General features: G+C 39.5%; 1 protein-coding gene across 1 annotated transcript in view; it reads left to right on the top strand.

Annotated features, from left to right (window-relative positions):
- Nucleotides 1-20,274, top strand: part of LOC132395162 (contactin-associated protein-like 2) — a 1,263,978-nt gene that overhangs the window by 452,280 nt on the left and 791,424 nt on the right. The window contains exon 11 of the mRNA XM_059971460.1: nt 3,093-3,199. Within this exon, the coding sequence (XP_059827443.1) occupies nt 3,093-3,199 (107 nt within the window). The remainder of the gene's footprint in view (nt 1-3,092; nt 3,200-20,274) is intronic.

Here is a 20,274-nt window from a genome sequence, read left to right on the forward strand (position 1 = left end):
GTTGCAATTTTTATTTTACTGCAGTAATTTCATGCACCAGTGATGGAATGTGATTTCTGCATCATATTTCAGAGTAAACTATTCTGGCCAGGAAAACAAAAACATTTTTTTCAATATATAACTATTTCTAAAATGTTTTTTAATGAGCTCTAGAAACTTACAGATGAAACTGAACTATAGGTTAAAATAATGACTGAATACTCAAAAGTAACTTTATGATCCTAGGGTTACTTTCATTAACGGATACTATAAGAATGTTTATTATGGTTATTTAAATTATTTTTGTCTAAATTATAGAAAAATGTGTGAAATTTTCAATAAATGGAGGTGGTTGAGGGCAGAGCAGAAGTGGGAACATTTAGAGAGGGTGTCCAAAGGATTAGTGTGAAGATATAAATTATGAGAAACACACTGCTTGATAATTTGCAGAAACATTGCTTTGTGAAAATGGGTAACAGATTAAGGCTACTCAACAGATCAGTAAGAAATTTTTCAAGGGTGTGACTGGGCAGCAACTTGGTCAAAAGAGTCCTTAAAAAACAGTTAGACAAAGCTTCCTGCCACTCTCCAGTGTCAGCTACAACACCTTGTCCATGTAACTCAGATACATAGTTTATGTATTAGGGGTGAGTATCACAGTTTAGTGAACCGTGCACATGTATGCTTCAAGTTTAACCTAGTCACATTTTCTTCAGTTTAAAAAAATAGAAATAACCCTTTTGCAAATGTAATATTGGCCATTTTTACAGTTTCCTCTCTCTTCTAAGAATGTAAATTCCATGTCTGGTATCTGATATTACATCACACTGGCACTTCACAAGCTCTAATAGAGTGCTCATTTATTACAACAACCCATTGCCACGGCCATCAAATAGGACTGGGTCTCCCAACCACTAGTGACTCAACTAATCAATTGTATACTGCTAGTCAATCTTCCACTACATGGATTAACTTGTGAACTTGTGTGGCACAGACTATACTTTTCAGTGCAGCTAGCAGACTTTCAAGAATTTTAATCATGAACAATTTTGTTAATGTGATTAAAAGTTCCTCTTCTTTGACTGTGGAATTAATAAGTCTTGGTCTTTCTTTATGGTAATGGAGATGGAATGGAGAGTGGGTTGGAAAAAATATGTTTGTGCATAGCTACTGGAGTGGATTTGCTACAGTGTTACATTTAATCAAGCACCACTGGATCTTTTAAAGAAAGTGGGATGAATAATACATATATTGATGGAAATAGATAAAAGTTGCAGTAAGGGTACAGGACATTCAATCCAGTCAATCTGCATTATTGTTGAAGTTGCTGACAGCAAATACTTCTACAAATTTATACAACTCTCCACGCAAAACTCTAATTTCTATTTTTTTTGAAGTATTTACTAAATCAAATCTTGAATGTTCACATGATTGACTGCCGACCCATTTGTGGAGAATTCGCAACTTGCCAACATTCTGTTTAAACTTTATCTCATTTCTTCTGTTCTAAATCTTTTACATTTAATCTTGTATTTGTGACTCTTCTGGGGCAATAGAACAAATAAATTTCTATCTATCCTGTTGCACCCTCAAAAAATATTTACAAAATCATCCTCTGATTTACATAAATTACAAAAGGGCCCACTTTACCAAATTGTACCTATATTTCTGTTTTCTTAATGTGGCAGCAATTTAGAAACTATGTAAATGCGCTGAAAATTTTAAAGTCTGGCAACCTTTAACATACCATGAAGTGTAATATTTAATTCCATTTTAGATCTAACTTATCAGTACAAAATTGGGAAATTTGATAAATCAAAATCAAAGCCTTCTCTCTGGTCAATTGTGTGCATACATTGAAAAGCCATATTATTATTTCACTTTCAAACTTTGAAGCTTATACGTGAGCTGTAACAAAATATTTGATTAATAAATAAGATTAAATTATTTCATTATTATGTGTGAGTGGATACCCTATTTGCTAGGTTTCAAATTACTAAACACAATAATGCTGCATGATAGCACACAAGCTCAAAAGTAACAGCTTACTGTCTTGCAAAACTAAACTGAGGTTACCTTTTAAGATTCTACATTTTCTATCAACTATTAGCTTAGTTTGAAAGATATTTATGAGTGTAACCTGAGCACACATCATGGTCACTCTGTATTATTAGAGTTTTGATCCAGTGTGGAATGAACAGATAACTAGAATCATAGAAGTTGACAATAAAGAGAGAAGGCACTGAGCTTATGTTGTCAAACCTGGCTCTTTATTGCAGTCCTCCAAATTGCTCTGTTCTCAACCATTAACCTCTGATTCAAATATTTGTTCAATCTAAAAGTTATCTCTGCATCACCTCATTACTATGAGAAACCATTCCATGTCCCTACAGTTAGCTGTTCACATTAAAATATTTCCTCAGTCTTCTCAACAGTCTTGGTGACCATGTTAAGTTGATGATAGCCTTGAAGTGCTTTTCTAACTCCAGGCTATAGATTTTAGTCCCTATTCACTATATCAACATCCATTGTAATTTTAAAAATCTCCATCAAATTTCATTAGCATTCCCTAATGCAGTTGAAATATTCTAGCATTTCACCTTCCTCTCTGTTTCCTATCTTCGGGATTAACCTAGTGAATTTTTACTGAAGGATAATTTCTTCCATTGCTATACCAGGTGAAAAGACATGGTATAAATTATATTTTACTGTAATTACTAATATTTTAATGTAAATTATTAGTTATCCTATCAATGTGTATGGCATTTATTGCACAAAAATAATTTCTGCTGCATTGCAGAGATTAACAAAAGTTATCAGTAAATTAAATTAATTCATAAAGTGTGTGTTTTATGCAAATCTTTGTGATAGATATCTTTGTTCCTGGAATTGCATTTTTTTCATCTGCTGTCTTATTAATTACTATTTTTGTTCATTAAATTGATAATTAAATACAGGTTGAAACAAGAATTAATTGCTCTAGAAATTAACGGATTTACTGATTAGTTTTATTCCCAAATGGATGTGCATAGACATCTTCACATTGAACAGACCTCAAACTTTTAGTTTGTTTCATTCAATACCTTAAACGTTATTGCACTCTATTCTGGCAGATGCTTACCAAATCACTGTGAGCATGGAGGAAGGTGCACTCAGACCTGGGACAACTTTAAGTGTAACTGTGAGGGGACAGGATATTCTGGTGCAACTTGTCATAACCGTGAGTAGATCACCCATTTTTCTTTTTTTCATTTCTGCTCTCAACTGATGATCTCTGACGTGCTAACTCTTGTCTAGAAGTCACTTGAGTAGATTATGCTTCATTGTGTTCAGCAGTCTGCAGGGAACTGCCAATCAAGTTCCTGTTTACTGTTCTCTGAATGTACATGCTGTATATACAACCAAACAAAAAACATTCCTCCGGACCATGGTGCACCTACAAAACATAAATCACAAACAGCACATAAAATGAAATATTAACACAAATAAGTAAATACAATATAATTCAAAATGCATATAGTGCAGAACATAGGTAAACTCCAATGTTGTAGGTATTCATCCACTCTGTTATTCAGTGAGCCTTGATTTCTGTGTCTGCACCCTGCAATGCAGAAGTTGGAAGTGCATTTAGAGTTTGCTGGAGTTCCCCATCTTCACTACAGATATATTTAAATTCAGATTTTTTTGTTTATTTCCTTTTTCATTCTATATTTTAATTAATTGACAATGAAATGATCTGCTTTTAGCAATTTTTCACTTTAAATTATTTTCAAAAACAATATTTATATTTTTATTATTTAAATCCATTCAGATTTTTTTTATGAATTTGAATAGAAGTCACATTAGGGACTTTGAAGGAAGCAAACTGTCAAAGACTTGTGCTGATGGTGGATCCTCAAGTTCTGCCTCCTGAAGCCTAGTCACCACTGATGGCCCAACATGCAGAAATGCCCAGTATTTCCTGTTCCATTGTCCTCAAGTAAGCTGTTGCAGCTCTGGGGGTTTTGAGTGGTTTGAATACCCAGCGTGATCTGGCCCAAAGAAATTATCCTCTCAATTTGTAACACCAGAAGTAAAGAATTCAGTAACATTTTATTATAATGTCAAAGCCCATATACAATGAATTAAATATAATCTAAAAAATAATTAACTTTAAATTCAATGTGATTATAATTTCTCTAATTACATTCACTGCAAAGTGAATTCCAAACCAAAATTCGATTTCAGATTTTCTCCTGCGCTTCCTTTTTTCAGGGCTTATGAGAAGAGTTCGTAATACATAACTTCAAATATATTTAGTTTTAAATGTTATCATCTCTGATTTATTTTTCTCTCAATAATTATGAAGACTATTGTTGGGCAATTGTGAATCTATTCCATGCTTTACTACAGTATATCCATTCCCTTTTGCAACAGCACTGAATCTACACCATAATCAGTGGGCTAGAAATCAGGATAACTGGGGCTGTTCAACGTTGAACTACTTCAGTTTCTGCATGGAAACAACACGTTTGGAATGAAGTATTGGCAGTTTCTTTGCTGCTCTCTGATGCTATACTTTTCATGAGAGTCCAGCAGAAGATCCAAATTTAGGGACTCTAACAGATGAACCTACCCCAGTTTAGGTCTGAAGTCTGGAAAAGGTTGGCTGTACTGGGGATAAAATGAGCCTGAGGTAATTTCGACTATTTTACAGTCGAAATGGTTATAAGGTTTTATTTACTATATTTTGTACACAGTACTTTTAAAATGTTTCATCTGTGTCAGTAACATTCAATAGATTTTAAATGTTTGATAGGTGGTGAGACTTGATCTCTTTCCCCATGTAATAGCATTTCAAGTCAAAACAAGTTTATTATCCATAAGACCATAAGACAAAGGACCAGAAGTTGGCCATTCGGCCCATCAAGTCTGCTCCGCCATTTCATCATGAGCTGATCCAATCTCCCCTTTAGTCCCATTCCTACGTCTTCTCACCATAACCTTTGATGCCCTGGCTACTCAAATACCTCTCAATCTCTGCCTTAAATACACCCAATGACTTGGCCTCCACTGCTGCCCATGGCAACAAATTCCATAGATTCACCACCCTCTGGCTAACAAAATATTTTCACATCTCTGTTCTGAATGGGCACCCTGCAATCCTCAAGTCATGTCCTCTCGTACCAGACTCCCCACCATGGGAAACAACTTTGCTGCATCCACTCTGTCCATGCTTTTCAACTTTTGAAATGTTTCTATGAGCTGTCCCCTCATTCTTCTAAACTCCAAGAGTGGTTAAACGTTCCTTGTATGTTAACCCTCTCATTCCTGGAATCATTCTAGTGAATCTTCTCTGAACCCTCTCCAATGTCAGTACATCCTTTCTTAAATAAGGAGCCCAAAACTGCACACAGTACTCCAAGTGAGGTCTTACCAGTGCCTTATAGAGCCTCAACATCACATCCCTGCTCCTATACTCTATTCCTCTAGAAATGAATGCCAACATTGCATTCGCCTTCTTCACCTCCAACTCAACCTGGAGGTTAACCTTAAAGGTATCCTGCACGCAGACTCCCAAGTCCCGTTGCATCTCAGAACTTTGAATTCTCTCCCTATTTAAATAATAGTCTGCCCATTTATTTCTTCTACCAAGTGCATGACCGTACACTTTCCAACATTGTATTTCATTTGCCACTTCTTTGCCCATTCTCCCAATCTATCCAAGTCTCTCTGCAGACTCTCTGTTTCCTCAGCAGTACTGTCCCCTCCACCTATCTTTGTATCATCAGCAAACTTAGCCACAAGCTATCTATTCCATAATCCAAATCATTGATATACAATGTAAAAAGAAGCGGCCCCAACACGGACCCCTGTGGAACACCAATGGTAACCAGCAATCAACCAGAATGGGATCCCTTTATTCCCACTCTCTGTTTCCTGCCAATCCACATATGTAACTTTCCCATAACTCCATGGGCTCTTAGCTTGTTTAGCAGCCTCATGTGCGGCACCTTGTCAGAGGCCTTCTGAAAATCCAAATATACAACATCCACTGCATCTCCCTTGTCTAGCCTACTTGTAATTTCCTCAAGAAATTGCAATAGGTTTGTCAGGCAGGATTTTCCTTTAAGGAAACCACGCTGAGTTCTGCCTATCTTGTCATACTCCTCCAGGTACTCCGTAACCTCATCCTTGACAATTGACTCCAAAAACTTCCCAACCACCGATATCAAGCTAACAGGTCTATAATTTCCCTTTTTCTTCCTTGCCCCCTTCTTAAATAGCAGAGTGACATTTCCAATCTTCCAGTCCTCCAGAACCAGGCCAGAATCTCTCGACTTTTGAAAGATCATTGCTAATGCCTCCGCAATCTCCACAGCTACTTCCTTCAGAACACGAGGGTGCATTCCATCTGGTCGGGGAGATTTATCTACCCTTAGACTATCCAGCTTCCTGAGTACTTTCTCTGCCGTAGTTGTGACTGCGCACACTTCTCTTCCCTGACACCCTTGAGTGTCTGGTATATTGCTGATGTCTTCCTCAGTGAAGACTGATGCAAAATACTCGTACAGTTCCTCCACCATCTCCTTATCTCCCATTACAATTTCTCCAGCATCATTTTCTATCGGTCTTATATCTAGTCTCACCTGTCTTTTACTCTTTATATACTTGAAAAAGCTTTCAGTATCCTCTTTGATATTATTTGCTAGCTTCCTTTCATAGTTCATCTTTTCCCTCTTAATGACCTTCTTAGTGTCCTTTTGTAAGCTTTTAAAAACTTCCCAATCCTCTGTCTTCCCACTAATTCTTGCTTCCTTGTATGCCCTCTTCTTTGCTTTTATTTTGGCTTTGACTTCTCTTGTCAGCCATGGTTGCATCCTTTTTCCATTTGAAAACTTCTTCTTTTTTGGAATATATCTGGCTTGCACCTTCCTCACTTCTCACATAACCTCCAGCCACTGCTGCTCTGCCGTTCTTCCTGCTAGTGTCCCTTTCCAGTCAACTTCGGCCATTTCCTCTCTCATGCCACTGTAATTTCCTTTACTCCACTGAAATACTGACACATCAGATTTCAGCTACTGTTTCTCAAATTTCACAGTGAATTCAATCATGTTAAGATCACTGCCTCCTAAGGGTTCCTTCATCTCATTCTCTCTAATCACCTCTGGTTTATTACACAATACCCAATCCAATACAGCTGATCCCCTAGTGGGCTCAACAACAAGCTGTTGTAAAAAGCCATCTTGTAGACATTCTACAAATTCTCTTTCCTGAGGTCCAGTGCTGACCTGACTTTCCCAATCCAGTCACATGTTAAAATCCCCCACAATTATCATAACACTGCCCTTCTGGCAAGCCTTTTCTATTCCCTGTTGTAATTTGTAGTCCACATCACTGCAGCTGTTAGGAGGCCTGTATATAACTGCCATCAGGGTCCTTTTACCCCTGCGATTTCTTAACTCAACCCATAAAGATTCTGCACCTTCTGATCCTATGTCACCTCTTTCTAATGATTTAATATCATTTCTTACCAATAAGGCCATGCCTCCCCCTCTGCCTACCTGCCTATCCTTCCAATACACTGTGTATCCTTGGATGTTCAGCTCCCAGAGACGTGCATCCTTTAGCCACGTCTCAGTGATGGCCACAATATCATACCTGCCAATCTGTAGCTGTACGACAAGATCATCCACCTTATTCCTTATGCTGTGTGCATTTAAGTATATCACCTTAAGTCCAGTATTTGGTACTTTTTGCTTTGATTGCACTGCAACTCATCCCAATGGCTGCAAATTTGCCCCATCACCTGCCTGTCCTTCCTGACATCTTTACTGCTTATTATCTTAGATTTATATCTGTTTTTCCCCCTCCTCCGCTCTATTGTTTCCTTTCCAATCCCCCTGTCAAATTAGTTTAAACCCTCCCTAACAGCTCTATTAAACCTTCCCGCCAGGATATTGGTCCCCTTCGGGTTCAGGTATAACCCGTCCTTTTTGAACTGGTCATATTTCCCCCAGAAGAGATCCCAATGATCCAAGAACCTCAAGCCCTGCCCGCTGCACCAGTCTCTCAGCCTCACATTCATCTGACTGATCCAACTATTCTTGCCTTCACGAGCAGGTGGCACAGGTAGCAATCCTGAGATTAATACCATGGAGGTCCTGCTTCTCAGCTTCCTTCCTAACTCCCGGAAATCTCTCTTCAGGACCTCCTCCCTTTTCCTATCTATGTCATTGGTACCACCATGTACCAAGACAGCTGGCTGCTCGTCCTCTCCCTTCAGAATATTCTGGACCCGATCCGAGACATCCTGTACCCTGGCACCTCGGAGGCAACACACCATGCGGGTATCTCTATCAGGCTCACAGATTCTCCTGTCTGTTCCCCTGACTATGGAATTCCCTATGTCTACCACATTCTTCTTCTCTCTCCTTCTCTCCTGCACAACAGCGCCAGGCTCAGTGCCAGAGACCCGGTCACCGTGGCCATCCCCTTTCAGGTCATCCCCCTCAGCAGCATTCAAAACGATATACTTGTTGCTGAGTGGGGGCAGCCACTGGGGTGCTCTTCACTATCCAGGCATTTCCCTTCCCTCTCCTGACAGTCACCCAGTTTTCTGACCCCTGTAGCCTAAGGATGTCTAGCTCCCTGTAGCTCCTGTCTATCACCTCTTCACTTTCCCTAATAAGCAGTAGGTCATCAAGCTGCAGCTCCAGATCCCTAACACGGTCTCTGAGGAGCTGCATCTCGGTGCACCTGGCGCAGATGTGGCCGTCAGGGAGACTGGCAGTTTCCCAGGATTCCCACATCTGAGCAAAGCACCTAAGCCCATTGAGCCAAAGCCCTACACACTGCTGCCGCTCACTTTGCTGCCCGCTCCGGCCGCTGACCGCTATATAGGGTGGTCTTCTTTTTAAACTCTCCGCGCTGTCCTGTCTACGTTACACGCCTGCGCAGTCTCGCCTTTCTTGTACTCAATCAAGTTTTTTTTAAAAATGCCTTCCTTCAGGATTTAGCTCTCACGCCGCCCTTCTTGTCCTGATCCAAAAAAACATGATTGCCACTTAGCTATAAACATGTATACCATCAAACAAGATTACGTTTCTCCAGACCAGGGTGTAAAGCACAGTAGTACACATAACATCCATATAACACACAATAAGTTAGGAAAGTAAGAATAAAATCTATATATGAATTGTGCATAAATGAAATATTGTCGGGTAAGAACAGATGAACCGGAGACACCTCAAATGTGATGCAGCAGGGAGGTGAAAACCCTAATGGCCTGCGGGAAGAAATTGTTTCCCATCCTGACTGTTCCTGTTTTTACGCATCAGAGTATCCTGCCAGATGGTAGAAAGTCAAAGAGGATGCTGGATGCAAACACAAGATGCTGCAACTACACAGAGCACCACTGGTTAGTTTCAGGGTGGCTGTGGAGAGCTCTCCTGATGATAGCAGATCTGAAAAGGTAGAAACATAATGAACATTTCGATTGAAAATGATCACGATCACACACCTTGCTGCAGGCAGGAACTTATCACCTATTAGCATACATTTTCTTCAGAATATTAAAGTTTCTTCTTGTAACTTCAGTAGTGATGATTAGAGATAATATTTCTGACAAAATAGTTATAAGATAGGAAAATGGTAACATGTATTCTGTTCTCATTGTTCCTTGTGTATCAGCTGGCAGGTTGTACAGAGTAACTACGAAAGTTGCAAATGATATTCTGCTGAATATTATATCTGGATGCACTTGGGCCTTTCAAACAAAATAGTCTTTAGCACAAAAATGAATCACTTGTCAGAATATACAAGTCATGCACATCAGTGCATCATAGAAGTTTGTTGTTGAGAATAGCAGGATCAAAAGCATTTTTGTTGTATTTTCTGTCCTGAGGGTGCAGTGACAGCAGGCTTTCAGATATTGCATTTCCCTTCAGGCAATGATTCACCCCAGGAATGTTCATTTTCACGGTTTTATTATGTTGAATCATTTCACCATTAAAATTAGAAAGATGAATAACACAGAGGTTTGTGTCAACCTACTGCTAGCTTTATGAAGATGAATAATATGAGAAAGGTTAGCAAGAATAGATCATTCACCTCTCCTGCCCATGCCATCATTCTATAAGATCCCGGCTTTTTTTTATTTCACACTTCAATCTGTACCAAATCTATATTTCTTGGCTCCTTTAATGTCTTAAAATCCGTTGATCTGTTGTGAATGCAATTACCAATGAAGACTCCACAATCCCCTTGGTGAGGCATTTTTGTTTATGGCAATGTTCAACTAGAACATGATTGCAGACCTGTGGTATCAAGAAGATCTTTTCTTAGGAACTGTTATAATCACTTCAAGATGTTATAGCACATGATTCTCATCAGAGGGTGTGATAAAATATTAGGATAGAAAGTATGTTAATGTTTGCAAATTCGTAGTCAAGTTTGCAAACACGATACCAATGTTTAGTTAGATTCTGAACATTAAAACACAAGCTAGAAATCAGTGAGAATGTGTGGAAATGGATTCATTTTCTCCACTCAGAAAGTATTTGTAGTTCTTTTTCTGCATGAGCTATGTTTATCATTGCCTTAATGTGTACCTGTCAAATTTACAATCTGATATAATTATCATTCATTGGGGAAATGTCTAACACTCCCTGGCATGGGTATTATTAATTATCATCACAAGCATATACGTTCTGGTAAATTGTTAGACACGGACAAATTTATTAAAAATAAAGGATAGCCTAGTTATGCAATTATGAGAACTGCTGCCTCACAACAATCCAGGCTCAGTCCTGACCTCAGGTTCTGCTCGTGGGGAATTTGTAAGTTCTCCATGTGACCACAGCGATTTCCTCTCACATTCCAAGAATGTGAAGGTTGATAGGTTAATTGGCCATTGCAATTTTCCCTGTGTGAGGTGCAGACTCTGAGGGAACTGATTTGTATACATTTAGTGGAAATGGTTGCTTGTTAGTTGATGCTGACAGGGTGGGGTTAAGACATGCTTTCACGCCCTATGACTGGATCAGCAAAATGCAGGAAAGTCATTGGCTGAGGGAAGCAAAGAAATTTCAAATATGTTTGTTTGCACTTGCTGCAGGGTTCGCTGAACATTTAATAATTTTCTGTTATATTCTAGATTTCCAACATCTATTTTACTTTTTGCATTATTCAACTGTTGGGTGTTTACCGCCCGTAACATTGTTGTTTCTTAAACATTTAGCAGCAATGACTTTCTAGAAACTATGCTTTCCTGACATCCATAATCAACATAGCAAATGAGACTCGGTGACTGTATGAAGAGAAACAGTTCATGTTTCAAGTCCAGCACCCTTTCTCAGAGCTGGTTAGTTTTCAGTAGCAGAGAAGCTAGGGTAAGTATATGTAGATCAAAGAGAATATTGCTGACAGAATGAGACCAAATAGGTAAGTGAGGACAGTTTGGGTAGTTGTTGGAAACACATTATCCTTCTTTCTCTGGACTGCGCTGTTACAGAGAGAATTAGCACATGCCCATCAGTTAAGACAATATATACGAGAAAAAAAACTTTCACAAAATTATGGCATATTGGCTATTTTTGATATGAATGGAAAGAAACATTGGCTTAACTAAATTTGGATCCTGCATCTTCCCATATGAAAGATGAAATGTTGTTCCTCAAGCTTGCATTGGGCCTTGCAACAGGCCACAAACAAATTCAGGTTAGAAGCAGGATGGGAATTAAAGTGCAAAACAACTTGAAGTCAGGCTCTCTCTCTCTTTCTTTCTCGCCAGAAAGTGATTACCAAATTTGTGTTTGGTTTCTAAAATGTAGTGGAGACCACATGGACCACTGATTGCAGTACATTAGATAGAAAGTGATGTACTGCTTCATCTTTTTTCAATCTTTTTATTAATATCAACATGATAAGATTAATGCACAGTTATTGGGATTACAAAATTAAAATGAACATAAAAGGATACACAAGCAATAAGTACAATATGGTTAAGTCTTCCCAAATCATGAATGATACAAATATCATATAAACGAAACAAAAAAAAAACTAGGTATACCATGTTGAAAAAAAAAGAAAAGAGAAAAAGTGAAAAAAATTATTGCCTTGAGAAAAACTAATCTAACAAACTAGCCATTAACTAATAAAGAAAAAAAAGAAAAAAGGAAAAAAAGGGCTATTTATAGTATCTATAAAAAGACAAAGAATCATCAGTGTCCCCAACTCCGATCCTCTCAACATATATATAATCAAAACTGGAAAAACAAGTAGGGTTGAAACAGGGTCAAATTACACCATATGAAAATATTGAATAAATAGCCTCCGTCTTTTCAAATTTAATAGAAGGGTCATATATGACACTTCTAATTTTTTCCAAATTTAGACATAACATAGTTGGAGAAAACCAATGAAATATGGTAGGGGGATTAATTTCTTTCCAATTCAACAAAATAGATTTTCTAGCCATTAATATAAGAAATGCAATCATCTGACAAGCAGAAGAAGATAAATGAATTGACTCCATGATTGGTAAACCAAAGATTGCAGTAATAGGATGAGGTTGTAAATCAATGTTCAATACTGTGGAAATAATATCGAAAATGTCTTTCCAATATTTTTTTCAAAGGCGGACATGACCAGAACATATGAGTTAAAGAAGCTATCTCAGAATGACATCTGTCACATATAGGATTTATATGGGAATAAAAACGAGCCAATTTATCCTTGGACATATGAGCCCTGTGCACAACTTTAAACTGTATCAATTAAGGTTTAGCACATATAGAGGATAAATTAATTAATAAATTTTTTGGGTTGAATCAATTTGTTTTAACAATTCCTATTGTATCCAATTTCTTTTTTCATCCCTCTATTATGGACCAAGCTTATTCAGCTTGGAAGACTAAAGGTATACTACGATTTTTTGATTTATTTTTGGATAATTGTTTTCTGTCTTTTGAACAATTGTCTAATAAATATAATTTGCCTAGATCTCATTTTTTTAGATATTTACAGATCAAGAATTTTTTAAACACTGTACTTCCTACCTTTCCAAATCTTGATTCTTCAGGTATTTTGGAGAAATTGTTAGAGCTTCATCTTGAAAGACTATTTGAATCCTTAACTGGTGGGAAAGAAAAAGGTGAAAGGTCAAGGGTTGTAACTTCTGTTGTTGCATGGGAAAAATGCGATAAGATAGAGAATGTTTGTGGATGGATGAATATACCAGGAAGTCACAATGGAACCAATCCCTTCAAAATGCTGATGTGGGAGGAGGGGAGAATATCTGCCTGGTGGTGGGAGCTGGGGGTAGTTGCAATGTATGATCCATTGCATATAGAGGCTTGTGAAGAGGAAAGTGAGAACTCAGTTCTTGCTCTTTGCAGAAGAGAATGCAACAGCAGATTATGTAGAATATAGGTAGGATGAGGTCAAGGGCTTTGTATACCATGGTTGAAGGGAATCCACGGATAAGGAAGCAGGAGATGCAGCAAATCACTTACACTTCTTTCAATCTAGTGTATAGGATTTGTTGTTCATGGTGTGACCTTCTTTAAATTGGAGAAAAGAAACACAGATTGGGGTAATTACTTTATTTACTTGAAGTAAGTCACTTTCTTTTCTGTTGTACCCGAACAGTCTAATCATTATTAGGACTTGGCTTTTCTTTTTTTTATTTAGTATGATTTACACAGAATGAAACATAATTTGAGCTTGGTTCCTAAGTAACTATTTTTTTTATTTAATTAGTCTCACTCCATCAAAGACAGACAGACAGCCATACTTTATTGATCCCGAGGGAAATTGGATTTCATTACAGTTCCACCAACCAAGAATAGAGTAGAAATATAGTGAAATAAAACCAGAAATAATTAAATAATAATAAGTAAATTAAGTAAATAAAAATAGTCTATTCTTCTCTCCACCTGAAAAATACGTTGCTTTCTCTCTTCTACTTTTATTGAAGGATCTCAGACATTTTTTTTTAAATCGCCAGAATTATCTGCCATCAAATACATTTCACAAGCAACACCCTGCTTCTGAAATACTCAAATAAATCTCCCTGTATGACTTCTCACCCACTGATTGTGGCAGAAGAGCAATGTTCAGTTGTCATGCAAGTGGGTGGGACCCCTTTGTCTCTACCTGTATCAGTGTAACCACTGACAGTACAATTATAAAACACTAATCTCCCTCCTGGCACTTATCCCTGCAAGCAGCCAAAGTGATACATCTGCCCATTCACCTTCTCCCTAACCTCCATTCAGAGCCCTAAATAATTAATCCAAGTGAGGAAACACTTCACCTGCAAATCTGCTGGAGTGGTCTATTTTGTCCAGTGCTCCCGATGCAGCCTCCTCTATACTGGTGAGACCAATTGACAATTGGGGGACCACTTCATCGAGCATCTCCACTCCATCTGCCATATGTGGAACTTCCTGGTGACCAAACACTTTAATTGCAATTCACATTAACGTTCTGACATGTTGGTCCATGGCCTCATCTTGTGCCACGATGAGGCCACCCCTCGGGGTGGAGGAGCAACACCTTAAATTCCATCGGGGTCGACTCCAACCTGATGGCATGAATGTTGATTTCACCTTGCAATGGAAAAAAAATTCCTCCCCTCCCTTCCTCTTCTGTTTTCCCACTCTGGCCTCTTACTTCTTTTCAACTGTGTATTACTTCCCCTCCTATCACTCTCATCTCCTATCAAATTCCTTCCTCTCCAGCCCTTTACCTTTCCTACCCACCTTGTTTCACCTAGCACCTTCTAGCTATCCTCCTTCCCCTCCCCCCACCTTTTTATTCCAGCATCTGGCTCCTTCCTTTCCAGTCCTGAAGAAGGTCTCAGCCTGAAACGTCGACTGTCTGTTCATTTCCATAACTGTTTCCTGATCTGCTGAGTTCCTCCAGCATTTTGCGTGTGTTGCTTCAATTTCCAGTTTCCAGCATCTGCAGAATTTCTCATGTTTATGGAATGTAACTGGCTTTAATGTGTTTTATTCCCACGAAGAATTAAAATAAAATGTGTCTGGACACCATTGAGGATTTTGAAAAATTCACTCAAGCAACTGAGAATCTATTGAAGCCATGACAAGCATTCTGAGTTAATTTTAGGCAGTGGTCTTGACTGAAGCCAGGAGAAATTTCAATACATCACTGATGTGATAGCGTGTCCTTGGAAGGGACAATGTTCTTTTCTTTAGGAAAAAAGAAAAGACAAGATCAATCAGTGTTTCCAAGTCAACAGAACACTCTCAATTGCAAACAACAGGCATTTTGTTTGTAATATTCCCTGTATGTGATAACCTCAAGAAAATTACATTCTGAGACTAAAAAATGATTGAGCACCTTTATTAAGCAGAATCTTGGTTTCTGTGCAGACTGCAGTGTAGGAAGACTTTGTTGGAAAGATGTTTAAATTTATGTAACAACTGTGCTTTTTATTTATGTTTGACTTGGGTTCATGTTCTCTTTCTTTCACAACCACATGATATTTATTTGATACATATGCCCTATTTCAGGAATTATACTTGTACAAGTATTATGAGAGGAAAACTATCGTGCATGTTTGGAATCTTCAGATATTCTAGATTCTTTGAAGACAGAGGAGACCATAGATGCATGAATCTAGAGCAAAAGTCGGGCTCCTGAGGGAGCTTAATTGCTCAAGTAGCATCTGTGCAGGCAAAGGAATGCTCAGTATTTGGGGTTGTAACTCGAAATGTTGACCATTTCTTTGATGCTGCTTGTAAAACGGAGGTTCTTCAGCAATTTGTTTTTGCTTAGAGGCTTTCTTTGTTCCCGTGCATGGACTAGATCGGCTGCTTACATTTGTCCTTCACTGCAAAAAGATGATAGTGCTGAAGTTATGTTGGAAACTCATTTAATGTTCTCCTTAAGTGCCGTGCGATGCTGCTATGGCTTTAGCTACTTGACAACATCCTTGTAAATTTTCTCGGCACTCTTTCACTCTCATTGATACCTTTCTTGCAAGTATGTGACCAAACCTGCACGCTATTCTCCAAATTAGGCCTCACCAATGTTTTATACAACTTCAACATAACATCTCAGCTACTGTACTCAATACTTTGATTTATGAAGGCCAGTGTGCCAAAAGCTCTCTTTATGATCCTATCTGTCTGTGACACCACTTTCAAGGAATCATGGATCTGTAGTCTCAGATCCCTTTGTTCTACTGCACTCCTCAGTGCCCTACCTCTTACTGTGTAAGACCTACCCTGGTTTGTCCTCCCAAAGTGAAACACTTATCTGAAATAAATTCAATGTACCATTTTTGTCCCATTTTTTCCAGCCGTCCAGATTTCACTGCAAGCATTGAGAGCCTTCCTCACTGCCCATAACACCCCTAATCTTGGTGTCAGTGGCAAATTTGCTGATTGTTTTCCACATTATTATCTAAATCATTAATATAGATGCTAAACATTAATGACCCTGTGCCAAACCCTGTGGCACACCACTTGTCACAGGCCTCCAGTCAGAGAGGCAACCATCTTCTACCACTCTCTGGCATCTCCCACTAAGCAAATGCTGAATCTGCCTCACTACTTCATCCTGAATGCCAAGCAACTCAATCTTCTGGACTAACTTTCCATGTACTTTGTAAATAGGCTTATGAAAGTCCATGTAGACAATATCTACCAACTTCCTGTACCTTCTTGCTGATGACAGCGGTGAGAAGAGATTATGTCCTGGGTGGTGGGGGTCCCTGCTAATGGATGCTGCTTTCCTGTAACAGCGTTTTGTGTAGATGTGTCAATAGTGGGGATGGCTTTACCCATTATAGACTGAGCTGTATTCACTACTTTTTGTAGTATTTCTTTTTGCTCAGGAGCATTGGTGTTTCCATACCAGGCTGTGATGCAGCCAGTCAGTATACTCTCTACCACACATCTATAGAAGTTTGTCTAAGTTTTAGATGTCATACCAAATCTTCACAGACTCCTAAGGAAGTAGAGCCACTACTGTGCTTTTTTCGTAATTACACTTACATGCTGGGCCCAGGACAGTTCCTCTGAAATGACAGCACCGAAGACCTCCTTGGTCTTGCTGACATTGAGGTTATTGTTGTGGTACCACTCAGCTAGATTTTAAATCCCTCTCTAATATGCTGATTTGTCACCAGCCTTGATTCAGTCTATGACAGCAAACTTGAAAACGATATTGGAGCTTAGCTACACAGTCAAAAGTGTAAAGTGAGTAGTAGAGGGGGGCTAAGCACACAGCCTTGTGGTGAACCTGAGCTGGTGGAGTCTGTGCGGATTGGTGATAACATATCCTCTTCGCTGATGATCAACACTGCTCTACTCTCTGTATACACATGACTGTGTGGCTAGGCACAGCTCAAATGCCTTTTTCACCACACAGCCAATACGTACAGACCACGTGATGTTTATGTCGAGGGACTTAACGAGGAACTTAACCCTGTCAACCACAGATCCATTTATATCTATAGGGGTTAGCCTGTCTCCGTTCCTCCTGTAGTCCAGAACCAGCTCCTTTCATGTTGACTCAACAGTTCAATCCTTTCTGTGAATTGAAAAGAGCGTGGTTCTGATTGCTGCATCTGGCGTGCTAGGAGTAAGCCATGTCTCATTCAAAAATAGAAGACAACAGTCTCAAATTACCAACTGGCACGGCAATCTTGCCCTCGGCTCCTCAGTTTTGTTCTCCAACAACTGCACATTTGCTAATAAGATCCTGGGTCGAGCAGAGATCAACCCACTGTGTTTCAGCCAGGCTTGGATTCCCCCCCTTTCTACCTTGTTTCCAGCCGTGACAATGAACCCTTGTCTGCTTAAATGTGCTTGCTTGAGAGCTAAGTCTGCTGAATCCTTCATAAGGCTGTGAAATCGGTAGATCAATCCATGTCCTCACTACTCTTATGCCTCACTTCTATATACAATATGTCTGTCTCTTGAGCTCTCAAGATAATACTGATTCAAAAAAATCAACTTCAGATCCTTACACCTTGTTCAACTCCATGCATAGATGACAACTGTGATTTTCAAGAGGACCAATTCTGTCCCTTGGGCATAACGTCAGTCAGCTTCACTTCCCACATCACTAAAATGTTCCCACTGAACTGGACTTACTTTCAAGGACTCTTCATCTCTTGTACTCAATACTTACTGTCTTTTCCTCTGTCTTTTTGTATCTGCACAGTTGTTTTTTTTTTGCACATTGATTGTTCTCTACACTTTTGGGTGTGGCCTTTCATTGGTTTTATTGTGGTTCTTGCATTTACTATCTCTATCTCTCTCTCTCACACACACACACACACACACACACACACACACACACACACACACACACACACACACACACACACACAATAACCCCCTATCCCACTGGAAAACTGTCAAGTTGGGCGCAGTGGAGCAGAGATCTCTCAGCCGTCAGGGTTTGACTTTGATGTCTGGGTCGGAGCAATACCGAGGCTGCTGCACTCTCTAGGCAGCCATTTGCAGGGGAGCCTGAGCTTGTCTTAGAAGATGCGGAGTTTGATGGGTCTGTGCCGATCTGTAGTTTGATCATTCATGGTACTGCTCTTCACCCAGCAGTGGTTACCACTGGTCTGAACAGCTGTAGGGTTAAGCAGATTCGAGCTTGGGAAGCTGGTACTAGTGATGTAAGTGGTCCGGTGCAAGGATATGGTACCTAATATGGTAATGGTGAAGATAGGACCGTGTTCCAGTCAGGTGGAAGGAGAGGGCACCTGTGCCTTGTGGTGGAGCCTCAGGACTGGGCCGGGACATCAGCGACTGACGTCAGGACGCAGCACGGTGACGTGGATCCAGGGAACTGCGGGCCGTGAATCCATCGTGTTTGCAGCAAAGGACTTCAGCAACTCCTTTTGCAGGCTTGTGAAAACATTAAAGGCTTGAGCTTTTACTATGTCACGCTCAGGGGACACACCAGTTGAACTTGATTTGAATGAGCAAATTAGGGAATTGCATAGTAGGTACGATGAAGCCATGGCAATCACAGTTACATTAAGCAAAAGGTCCCATGTATATGTCCCAAGGGAAAGGCACATTGTTCCATTTACGCGGGATGTTGAGAAAGATGGGAGGTCTGTTGATGACTTTATTGAAGAAGTACAACGTGCACTTCATAGCAGAAATTAGTCCGACCAGGATCAGTATGACTTTGTCATGGCCCTGCTCAGTGGTGCAGCCTTAGAGGAAGCACATACATGCAGTGATGCTGAGGAAGAGCAGGCTGATGACTTGTTCACCTATCTCAGGGAAGCTTTTAGAGACAAGCATACCGCACCCCAGCTGTGGCTGGTAGCTTCTATAGTCGCAACCAGCTTGAGGGTGAAGATGTAAGAGAGTTTTCACACGTGTGTGTGTGTGTGTGTGTGTGTGTGAGAGACAAAAAATTATATATTTTTGCGTGCGTTGATAATAAAGTTGCTTTGACCTTTGAACTTTTCTGTCCTTTTGCCCTTAGGATATTTTTGGAAGCCCTTGGGATTCTCTTTCACCTTCTCTGTCAGAAATACCTCATGTCCTATTTTAGCGCTCCAGACTTCCTTCTCAAGTGGTCTCTTTTATTTCTTATACTCCTCAAGCGTCTCATTTGATCCCAGCTACCTATCCTGATATGCACCTCTTTTTCCTTCTTAACCTGGGCCTCAATATCCCTTTAAAACTGTGGTTCCCTAAACCTGTTAGCTTTGCATTTTACTCTAAAAGTACATATACGTTCTGTACCCTAAATTTCATTGTTGAAGGCCTCCCACATACCATGCATCCCTTTGCTAGAAAACAAGCTGTCCTGATCCACACCTGCCAGATCCCTTCTGATACCATCAAAACTGATCTTTCTCTAATTTAGAATCTCAGCTCAAGGACCAGCCCAAACCTTCTCCATAATTGCCTTGAAACTAATGGAGTTATCATCACAAGACCCAACGTGTTGCCCTGTAATGTTATGACTGTGATCTCGGTCTCCAGAGGGATGCCGAAGCTGGTGACATTGAAGCAATTATTCATCAGGACAATCAGGCATTCTGTTGGAAACTCTCTTGGTAGATTCCATCAAACTCACACAATCATACATCACAATCTTACACTGTTAAAATCAAAACTACCAGCAGGTGATTCAATTCAATTTCCATAGTTACAATGACATTATTTACCTCAATATTTTGTGTCCAGCAAATGGTTCCCTTGAGGTACATCACATTATAATCGATAAGACCCCCCCCCCCCCCCCCGCGAGGTTCAAGCACCTTTGCTACGACTAACTAATTTACACAGATAATCT

Source organism: Hypanus sabinus, chromosome 6, assembly GCF_030144855.1.
Source record: "Hypanus sabinus isolate sHypSab1 chromosome 6, sHypSab1.hap1, whole genome shotgun sequence".
Classification (NCBI taxonomy): Eukaryota; Metazoa; Chordata; class Chondrichthyes; order Myliobatiformes; family Dasyatidae; genus Hypanus; species Hypanus sabinus.